Source organism: Pundamilia nyererei, unplaced genomic scaffold (assembly GCF_000239375.1).
Source record: "Pundamilia nyererei isolate P.nyererei 1_Seehausen unplaced genomic scaffold, PunNye1.0 scaffold00154, whole genome shotgun sequence".
In the NCBI taxonomy this organism is placed as follows: domain Eukaryota; kingdom Metazoa; phylum Chordata; class Actinopteri; order Cichliformes; family Cichlidae; genus Pundamilia; species Pundamilia nyererei.
Window position 1 is genome coordinate 201,874 of NW_005187555.1, and position 11,626 is coordinate 213,499.

An 11,626-nucleotide genomic window follows, 5' to 3' on the forward strand; every position below is an offset into this window, starting at 1 on the left:
TATATTGTCAGGTGGGGGGCGTTCAATTAAACTGTAGGAGGTCCAGTTTAAACCCGTCTTCAAACAAAAGCCTGTCGTGTCATAGAAGTTGCACGTGCATTATAATTTGATGCGATATGTTGTAGCCTAATAGTTGCATCAGTGTTTGCATAGAGTCAGAGGCTGTTAAAGCAGCTACAGTAACATTCACAGTTTCTATTATTCATCTGACAAAGAGCAGGAAGGCGCTCTAATCAAATAATAATAATAAAACACTCTTTTCTCATTTCAGGTGAAATGAAGTTTGCATTCATAAATAAAATGAGTAGTTTGAGTTTTTCCTTTCCAATATAAACCAGCTCAGCCTCTTTTACTCTTCATCAGCTTCTCTGACTCACAGAGTTTTCTCTCTTCACACGAGCTCGGAGTAAATTATTTCACGTCTGTCTGCGTGTTTCCTGTGAACACATACCGACTACTGCAAAGACAAAGCCTTCCTGTCCGTGACCTGACTTATAAAGACCCGACAATAACCGAGAGAAACGTCCAGCAGTCACACAAACACGTCTGAGCAAGCACTTCCTCAGAGACGAATAACTACGATTAAATGCAGAGTTGTGTGTAAAGTGAGTGAGGAAGAAACACCCAGTGCATCATGGGAGTCCTCCAGCAGCCAACACGCATCGCAGCATAACTAAGGCAGGATTCAGGGTCACCTGCTTTCCATCGCTTTACAATCAGCAGATTTAAGCAAACACTGAATTTCGTTTTGCTCCTGCGGTGGCAGGTTCGACACAAGAAGTGGCCGGCTATGATTCGCTGAAAACTGCACGTAATAAAAATGCTCCAAAAGTCGTCACGCTAATCAGAAGGCGACGCCCATCACACTCTGAGGACACTCTGACGATGTTAGGCTGATGAACACCTTGACGTCTCTCCATTACAGCGAGAGGAGGAGACCAGTCAGAGGGGGTGTGGACAGCTTCACTTTCACTGCTTCACCCCCGACCATGGCCCGGGCTAATCGGGGAACAATTCAAACCATCATTCATCACTCCCAAAGTACTGGGCTGGTGTAGGGTTAGGGATGGCACCGCGGAGGCCTTTGGTACTTTCAAACCACGTTGGAGCGTATCAGCATCCAGAATGACACCAACCCCACAAAGAAACACAGTACAGTAGGTACATGTTCGGTCAGGCAGTTCCAGCGTCACCTCTGAAATTTAAATCCAGCCCCGCCTGTCATCTTTCAAACGTTTCTGTGCATCTTGCTGCGTCTTTATACACCTGTGGAAAAGAAAGGTGTGTGGGAGAAAGAAGAAGCTGCTGTGAATCGGTGTAATCATGCATGAACGGGCTGAAATCCAAAAGATCTTCAGGCTGAACCAGCTTCTGCTTTTCCTGCAGAGGTGAAACTTAAGGCTCAGGTGTTCCACTGGTTTTGTGAGAACGGGTACAACGCCAGACTAGAGGACAGCGTTGTGCGTAAAGAAATTAGATGCGGCTTTTTCAAAATGTGGTTCGAAAACTTAGATAATTAAAAATTAAAGCACTGAAAGCTTGTGATAACTGATTGCTCCCATCTCATTGGAAGGATCTGGTAATCTAAGAGTGTTTTAAATCAGTGCAGTCAACCCAAATAACAGGCTTTAATTAGCAAACGGTGGAAATGTTCTCTTTAGCGTGTCTGATGGTTTATTAAGGTGCTTTTGTTTTAAAGCATTCTATAAGTGCTAAGCAATTACTGTTATCATTATGAAGGTAATGACTTCTAAAAAAGCATGCTGGTGTAAGCTCGCAGAACACGAAAAGGTCTCTGGAAGCTCCAGCCGCTCGGTAAATCGAATCCGGGTGTTTAACCCCATGCCGAGTGTTTGGCCTCACCCCGACACCGAGCTAATGAGTCAAAGCAAAGAGCTGCTGGTCCACTAACACACTCGGGGAAGTGAACAGTAAAGCCATCTGTGACTGAAAGGCTGCCAGGACAACATGAATGTTAATAACTCAGAATGGGTTTATTTACATGTGGCTGCCTCTGTCTGTAGTAATGTATAAATAAAGTTATATTTAAAGGCCTTTATTCCAGATCAAACCACCTTTCAGTGGATGGACTCTGGTGTAACACACAGGTTTGATCTCAGTGCTTAAAAATGGAGATGCAGACACTGTCCAGCTGTTCCTGCACAGTGGATGGTACTGTTCTCCATCACAATCAGGTTTCACAAAGATCTCCAACAGCTCCGGCTGAACAACAGCCCACAGTGCTTCACCGATGGATGGAGACTCTCTCCTGACCACCTCCATCCATGCCGATCCATGATTTGGATCCGTGTCTCCAGCAGACCCATTCTCAGTCCAGTTCTTGTGTAATTGTCATACCTCTTTCCTTAAGCCCCACACTTCTTCTTTTGTCGAGTTTTTTCCTCAGTGTTTTAAGGACACACTGCACACTGCACTGAGATAAGATGTCAGCTTTGAACTGTGTCGTCTTTGGTATTTCTCACAGGTTCAGTGAAAGAAGTTGTAACACGTGTTTTACTGCTAAAAACAAGGTTCTTAGTTGTAGCTTCAGACGATGCTTATGTTTCCAACATATGTACCACAGCATGGTTCAAAGAGAAGAAGCTTTCTGTTCTGCATCACTGAAACAACTGCATAAATAAATGACCCCTCTGAGATGCTTTCAGAGACACACGTGGCTCCACGAGTTTAGCTAACATTACAAGAACTGCATAAAAAACAAGAACCTGACCTGAAGACAAGAAAAATATTTCTTATTTTACAGAAACTATCTGGATTTTCAAAATAGGAATATATTTGTTTGATATTTGTCTCAATTCTGAAATCAGCATCAAACTGTATAACCTCCAGGAGGAATGCTGTCCATGAACATTTATCAATATCTGATGATCATCTGCAGCAACAGGGATCTTATTAGTGTTGATTTTTGTATTTTCCAACCCCAGAGACAACGAACGATCAATAAATACTGACATTAAATGTCCCGGAAATTACTGCCAAATTGTAACACAGCAAAACTGGCAAAAACATCAAACATAAAAATATGACAGCAGTATCCAGCTACGTTCATCGACATCAGAGCAAAAACAAAAATCAGAGTTAGATTTTTTAATTTTTCTCGACTCTCTTACTTTTGTCTCAGCCAAGAAATCTTTGTTGGGTTTTATTTATTCCAGGTGAACACAGACGTTCCCTTACTAACAGGTTAATTAATGATGTGTGAACACAGCACAGGCTCTCAAGGTCGCAGAAATGAAACCATTACTTTAAAATCCTTTACATGATCCAGCTGTTGCAGCTAATCACAGGACGATGTCTAACCTTTCTTTATTGAATCATCATAAGTCAGCTGAAGGAACTTTTCTTTGAGGCGTTTTTCCGACAGACAGCAAAACTGAAGGCTGCAGTGATCTTCGTGTGGCCTCTGGAGGCCACTCATCCCAACCTGATACTGCTGATCACAGCGTTTTAATACAAAGGTGAGAACACACCGTTGGTATCAAAGGAAATTCCCCGTGCTTGTTTGAATCATATCTGTATCATATGACTTCAGTTCCTGCATGTAAATGAGGCGTTTTCTACACACGCTAAAGTTATTCATGGATTTCCTCGAGGTTCTGTGTTGGAACCGATACTTTTTGCATTATACATGCGTCCCTTAGGCAATATTATTAGAAAACACAGCATTTTCATTTCTATGCAGATGATGTTTTATTTATCCGTAAGGTCAGACAACACAAATCCACTAGTTAAACTACAGACAAAGACCTGGATGACTTCAAATTTCCTTCTTCTAAAATCAGACAGAATGTGTGTCTGATCAAAATCAGTGTGCAGACGTCATCTGAACAGTATCACTAAAATCCAAATCATCTGTGATGTTGAGGACGACTGTAATTCATTATTATCAGGAAGTCTAAAAACTCCCTGAAAAGCAGTGAATCCAAAATGCTGCAGCAAGAGTCCTGACAGGGACTAGAAAGAGAGATTTCTCTGTATTGGCTTCCTGTTAAATGCAGAATTTAAAATCTATAAAAATATAATACCATATTATCTTAACAGAGGAATTTACTCTCTCTTTGCTGACTTAAATGTGGATCCAAGTTTCTTCGGCTTTCAGGACCCCGGTTTGGATTCAGGAGGCAGACACTGTCTCTACTTTAGGCTTCAAACTTTCCTCTTTGCTAAAGCATATACTTAGTGCTGGACCAGGTGACCCTGAATCCTCCCTCAGTTATGCTGCAGCAGACTTCTTCCTGTTAAAAGGAATTTCTTCCTTCCCATTGCTGTCGAGTGCTGGTCTGATAGTTGGCTCTCCTGGAGGGTGTTTACGTGCAGCAAAAATCACCCTGAGGTGTCAGTTGCTGTAATTCAGCACTTTATGAATGAAACCATATACAAAGATTAAAAAGGTATTTCCATCACACACCGTGACAGATGTCATTCTGAAGAGAAAACCAACGATTTCACTTCACCTGCAGGTGTTTCTAATGTTGTGGCTGATCGCCGTGGGGGGGCAATGAAGCAGAATTTGTTTGAACCTGGTTAGTTTTTAGAAAATCCTGAAATGTTCACACTGTGTGTTGCACATCTCCTAAAACGAGGTGACAGCAGGTGAAATGGGGGCATTTCAGCAAAGCGCTTCTTTGTAATTTGAACCACCGACAGATTTTAAACATCAACCAGATCTTACAGCCGTTTGCTCTAGAACATTTTCAACATGCGTCAGAGCCGAGCTGGGATTTTTATGCCCCCTGCCTGAGCCTTTAACATCATCAGGCTGACTCAGATTTCAACAAACGGCGAGTTGTTGCTGCTGCTCACCCCTGCTGCCGTTCAGGAGGTGAGCTTAAGGCCCAAAGTGCAGGAATGAGCCTGTGTGCTGTTACGATTAGCATAACAGCATTCACACCGGTGAGAGAGGAGTAAGAGCCGAGTCAAATGAGCCATGGGGTGTTTATATACAGCTGCACCATTAATTCATTAGGGAGCCACAAAAACCAGGAACAGGAAAAACTGTTGGATTTTATAAAACCACAAAATACAAGAAATCTCTCCCCAGAGGATTGGACTCCCGATCAGCCAGAAATCAGCGAGGCTGTCAGTTTAATACAGATTTGAGGGAAACGGAGAAAAGATTACAATTACACAAACACAATGAGGTGAAAGTCCTGAGGATAACTGTCAGACTGACACTTTGACTCTATTATCTGGATCTGTTACACTTCTTTTTGGATCATTTCTCGCATAAAAAACTGAAAATTTGGCACAGAACAGACAGAAAGAGACAAATTCATGGCAACATTTGGTTTTTTAATTTGACCCGCCTCCTTTTTGACCATAAATGGAAGGAAAATAAACTGTAGATGAAGTTTTTCACTGATACCTGTGTGTGGTAGGAATAATTTCACCACTGCAGATAAAAGATTTCCATCTGTAGTAATTTATTTTTAGCGGTGTGGGTGAGATGGTGCAGAGGTGGGTTGCAAAGCGGTTTGCAGCTGCTTATTGTTTTGAATTTACAATCTAATGCTAAGTCACAAACATAAACGGATCTCAACACTCCGGCTTTGGAAAGTGAAGCTTTATTTCTTAATAAACTCTTTGAAGACCAAAACTGAAGTGGAGATGTTTGTCCATACTGCCCAACACGACGTTTTACTGAAAACCAAACACAGGAGGGATGATGATCTGAGTGGACCACAGCTACAGCTCAGACCATCAACAGGACAATGATCCAAGCACAGCAGCAGATCTGCAGCAGAACGACTGAAGAAGAATCGAGCTGCTGCAACGGTGCAGAGTCCAGACCTCAACCTGCCTGAGACCTTGGACCAGCTGTGCATAAATGAATGCTGCATTTGCAGTAAGTCTGCAGCTTGTGCACCTGACTAGACATAGTACTTGAAAGTCTCGGTGCTTTAACTTAAAACATTTACAGCTTGTTAAGCCTCTTTCCACACATCAAATACTGAATTCTCCAACAGTTACGACAAGAAATTTGACGTGTATAAAATCCAGACGCGTGAACGCAACACATGACGTTTGCCGTCCCCGTCGGTGCTGATGGAAATGGGTTTGGAGTCCTTTCCATTCCACTTCGCTGAGGGAGTTGAGAGGAAAAGCACCATGTGCAGCTCTCTGACTGTGAAGAGTACAGAGGCATGAAGACCTGTAGTGCACTTCATGCCTGTAAACTCACCTGTGCTCTCGAAACGTGAGTACAGGAGTCCGCCATTCGAACGGACGAGCGTCTCAAACATCCTCACATCCAACCCCACAGTTTGGTTGTGTTTCTAAGCCTGTCACCTTGTAAACGTTAACGCTGTGTTCAGACCAAACGTTCAGCAGTTCTGCCCGAGGTTACCCTGTAAATCTGTGAATATTTGTGCGTAAAGTAGGAGAAATTAAACATATTTTCACAGAAAATCCTGTCATTTTGCTTATTTTTCTCCTGCATCTTGTTTTGTTCTGCCTCTATATAAACGATGAATTCTACACATGCTGGGTGTTACTGGGAGAACCAGTCCTACAGTCTTTGTACGAGACCCCATTACAGGTCTCATGCTCAAAGGCCAAACTCTTAGATGTAGAGGTCTCAGGCGAAACGTCACCTGAAGTCTTAAATGAAGATCATTGTTCCGTATTCATGGCTAGTCTGAGTTTTTCTCAGCAGTCTTGAGGATGCGAGCTCGTTAATGTGTTTGGCACCTGCAGCAGGTTTGAGACTGCACACCACAGAACCTGCAAATTCAGAAAACTGTGTAAAGAACACGTTTGCAGAAGGATTCGGTGCATCTGTTAACTCACGGAGGAAGGACGGGCTGGCATGTGGCATCCCTTCTGTTAGTGCAGTAATCCCGAATGTCTAAACAAGGCCATATCTCACCACGGCGACACCGGTATCCTAGCAGCTGCACCCGATGGTGTTTGTTGGCACGGAAACAGCACAGAGGCTTAGAGGCGAGCACACACACAGAGACAGACTGATGAGTCTTTTCAGCTCTCTGTAAATAAGGTAAATGCAGGATGCAAAGTACCGGGAAATGTGCAAACACGGCTTTACTACCCAGAGAGGATATCAGTCAGTCAGAGATGCCGTCTGCAGCCGTCGTTCATGAACATCAAATATATTATCAACTAAATCATCAGATGAAGCTGATGCACAAATGCACAGAACATTTAGGTGAATTAATCATGCACATGTGAGCCTCAGCGGGAGGCTCGGGTACATCTGCATTTAGCCCCACTTATCCTTCCGGGGTCCCCTTACACTGTGACACAGCTGCAAGCGTCGCACAATCAGCAGCTACATCTGGGAGCTCAGTTTGGCTGAATGCACCACAAGTGTTCCCTCGGTCTGATTTATGCAAATCAGCGACGCACATCTTTAAAGACGGAGCGCTTCAGCTGCTGCAGAAGTCAGCTGGCTGCACATGTTTTGTCACATGTGCTTTTCCCCTCTAATTAAGACTTCACACACCCCGCTTGATGTGGAAGGCTAAAGGCTCATTTCTCCTCCAAGAGCAATTAATAAAAGGGGAGAGCGTCTGTGAAGTGTCAGCAGCCCTCTGCTTACAGCCGACAGCAGCAGCGACACAAACAACAGCAAAGTGAAAACAGATTTTTAGATAATGACCCAGACACAGCTCGCTCCCATCGCACTGCAAAATAATTGAATTCGCTCAGTTATCATCAGGAGCACCTCGGAGGTCAGATGAGGGAAGCTCTGCTGTGACAACATCCTTACAGAGGAATACCACCAGGACCTGAGGACATGAGCGGTTCTGAGTGATGTATGGAAAATAGTGTGTTTGACTGCAGCACGGACGTCAGCAGGCAGTCGCCGCCACAGCCTCTGATCTGGGAGTTATTTTTACAAACATAATCATCTTTTGCTCTTGAGCTTCAGGTGCAGACATCCTCCTTCAGGCTTTTCTGGCATATTCATGGTTCCCTCAGTTACAGCAGCCCAGACCATCACGCCACCGCTGCTGTGATGTTCTCTTTATGAAACGCTGTTATTTTGATGTGACGGGACTCAAACCTTCTCAGGGATCATCCAGATGTTTTCTGGCAGATGTGACACGAGCCGTGGTCAGCAGTGGTTTTCTCCTTAAACTTTCCCATGGACGCCATTTTTGCCCCGTCTCTTTCTTGTTGTTGAACCATGACCTCTGACCTTAACTGAGCCGAGCGAGGCCTGCAGGTCTGTAGATGCTGCTCTGGGTTCTTCTGTGACCTCCTGGCTGAGTCGACGTGCTCCTGTGAAGGTTCAGCACCGTTCCGGGTTTCCTCCATGTGTGGATAACGGCGCTCGCTGTGGTTCACAGAGGCTGGCTCAGGCTGATGATGTCACTTGTTTCTTTAGATCGCAGCGTGATGCTGATGTGCTGCTGGTTGAGACCTTTCAGTCTGCTTCACTTTATCAAGCAGCTTCTGTTTAAGGGATTTATCATCCAGCAGGTGTGACAGTGATCAGGTATTTTTGGAAGCTCAATAAAATGTGGTTAATGAGAGTTAATTCATTTTTAACAAGAAGGTCCAGGTGGGTTTGGATTTGTGTTTGTATTTACTCTCGTTATCTTTGTCTAATAGTCAAATTACTTTGATGATCCGACACATCTGAGGCCTCCAAATCTGAGGCCTCCAAATCCGAGGCCATGGTTCTCAGCCGGAAAAGGGTGGAGTGCCCACTCCGGGTTGGGGATGAGTTCCTGCCCCAAGTGGAGGAGTTCAAGTATCTCGGGGTCTTGTTCGCGAGTGATGGGAGAAGGGAGCCGGAGATCGACAGACGGATTGGGGCTGCAGCTGCAGTAATGCGGACGCTGCACCGGTCCGTCGTGGTGAAGAGGGAGCTGAGTGTAAAAGCGAAGCTCTCAATTTACCGGTCGATCTACGTCCCTACCCTCACCTATGGTCACGAGCTGTGGGTAGTGACCGAAAGAACGAGATCGCGGATACAAGCGGCAGAAATGAGCTTCCTCCGAAGGGTGGCTGGCCTCTCCCTTAGAGATAGGGTGAGAAGTTCGGCCATCCGGGAGGGGCTCAGAGTAGAGCAGCTGCTGCTCCACATCGAAAGGAGCCAGCTGAGGTGGTTCGGACATCTGACAAGGATGCCCCCTGGGCGCCTCCTGGGTGAGGCGTTCCAGGCATGTCCCACCGGGAGGAGGCCCCGGGGCAGACCCAGGACACGCTGGAGAGATTATATCTCTCGGCTGGCCTGGGAACACCTTGGTATTCCCCCGGATAAGCTGGAGGAGGTGGCTGGGGAGAGGGAGGTCTGGGCCTCTTTGCTTAGGCTGCTGCCCCCGCGACCCGGCCTCGGATAAAGCGGATGAAAATGGATGGATCAGAAACACGTCTTTAATTTGACTTCTCAGTTCTCAAACACAGAAATGAGACTAAAACCTCTAAAATTGTAGTTGGAATTCTGTAGCAACACACATCCGCCTCCTACGCTGGAAAACATAAAAAATTGAAAGTGGACAATGGAAGTTCGAAGTTAATGAGGGACAAACGCAGAGAGCTGTGTGCTTGTTTCCACCTCTGAACGATTCTTACACATCTGCTGTTTGTTTACGGAGCCAAAAAGAAACCGAACAATCGAAGAGGTGCTTTAATTCAGAATTATTTATGGAGCTAAAGAGACGCTGAATCACGAGTGATGGGAAGCAGAGTGGGAGAGAAACGGGCTGACTGGTGTGGACGTTATACTGGACCATCATAGTGAAGAGAGAGGCGTGCCTCCTGGGTTTTCTGGTCACACCCACTCGGGAGGAGATCCCAGCAGAGACGCAGGGGCTCCCTGTTGAAGTACAGATTACATAAGAGCTAAAAATTGGGGTGTTAAATATTGAAGCTGTTCACTGAGACGAACACCGAAACCTCAAAGCTTTAATCTTAGCCTTGACCAAGGTCAAAGTCCCGCACTTTGTGACCTGCTACAAAAATGTTTTAGATTAAGAAAATTCATATTTCTGGTTTAAGGATTCAGAATAATTTCCCACGAGCTCAAAGCCTTCGCAGGCTAAAGATGAGGTTAAAATGTGAATGAAGACATGAGACTGCCGTCACAGAGAGGGGAAATCCCTAATATGGTCAGAAGCTTTAAGGGTACAAGAGAAAACATTTTAAAAAATCATAAAACATAAAAATATGCAGCTGGAAATGAGCAGATTCAAACATTCAACACCAGGATAGGGTGGAAATTACAAATGAGTTTAATTGCCCATCACATCACTTTGCCAGTGATTATTAGCTTAGTTGATAAAATACCACAAACTTAACTTAAACTTAAAGAATTCTTGGTGGTTTACAGACAAAAGCTTTAATTTTTCATGTAAAATGTGAAGTTCGGGGACAGGACTTCAGTTTGTCGTCTTTTCAGCGTTCAAGAAAGAAATATTTAAAAACAAAAGACTGCAGTGAAACGAACAAAACACCACCTGAGTGTACAATGAACACGGTTTATATAAAAGCCATGCAGTAATCTGACTCACACGGTCACAGCGAGCGGCTCTTGCTGTGAATTTGACATTTTAAGAAAAATACAGAAACTCTGTGGGCGTGGTCAGTCCTCTTCCTCGGTGTCCAGCGGTCCTCGGTTTGCAGGGAGCGATGCTGTGATTCGCTGCCAGCGGTTTGGTGGCCAGATGATGTGAGAGGCCCGACCGTGAAGCAGCCCCACAGACACCTGGGAAAAAAAACAGCATCACAACTTTTAACAAACGATCAAATTAAACAAATTTTATTTGATCGTTTTACCACCTTTGAATTCCCTGCTATTGTTTTCAGCAGCCCTCCAGTTTTATCTGTCACACTTAAAGACCACCTAAAGACAGAAGTTTTAACAAACACACACTCAAAATATAACATGATCACTTTAACCTGCACATAGATAATCCTTCTGACCCTGCAGCAAAAGAATTCTTAAACATTCTTCACTGTTTGGATTTTACCTGCACGTCACGCAGCCGACTCACAACAGAGGACACGCTCTGGACCTGGTCATCACCCATGGGCTGTCCACCAGCGTGTCCTCTGTTGTTGACTTGGCTGTCTCTGACCACTACTGTGTGTTTTTTAACATCACCGGTTTTATTCAGCAGGAGACCTCGGTGCGAACTGTGAGGAGGCGCTATCTAACCTCTGAAGTGGCTGCAAATTTTACCAGGGTTTTAGTCGAATGCCCCCCTGTGATTTTACCTGCACCCTGCGATTTTATTTTTAATCATTTTAACAGCAAACTGAAGAAAAGCCTTGACTCCGTTGCTCCACTCACCACCAACAAGATTAACGTAAAACATGCATCACCCTGGAGAAACGAAGAAGTCAAAACACTCAAAAGGAATTGCAGGGCAGCAGAAAGGAGGTGGAGGAAAAATAAAAATGTAATTAACCATCAAAATCAAAAACTTAAAATGTACAATAATACACTAAGGAACTCAAGAAATTCATACTTCGCCAAAATAATCAGTATTAACAAAAATAATCCCAAGGTCCTCTTTTCCACCATAGATCATTTATTTAACCCTGATTTTAACAGCTCCCAAAGAAGCCCACAGACTCGCTCTGTGAGCAGTTTGCAGACCACTTCAGGGGAAACGTCAGCGCCATCAGATCT

The 11,626-nt window shown here is 44.4% G+C and overlaps 1 protein-coding gene across 1 annotated transcript in view; it reads right to left on the reverse strand.

Annotated features, from left to right (window-relative positions):
- Positions 1–10,200: 10,200 nt before the first annotated feature.
- Positions 10,201–11,626, reverse strand: part of immp2l (inner mitochondrial membrane peptidase subunit 2) — a 197,500-nt gene continuing 196,074 nt past the window's right edge. Inside the window, exon 6 of the mRNA XM_005745096.1 lies at positions 10,201–10,696. Within this exon, the coding sequence (XP_005745153.1) occupies positions 10,574–10,696 (123 nt within the window). The 3' untranslated portion in view covers positions 10,201–10,573. The remainder of the gene's footprint in view (positions 10,697–11,626) is intronic.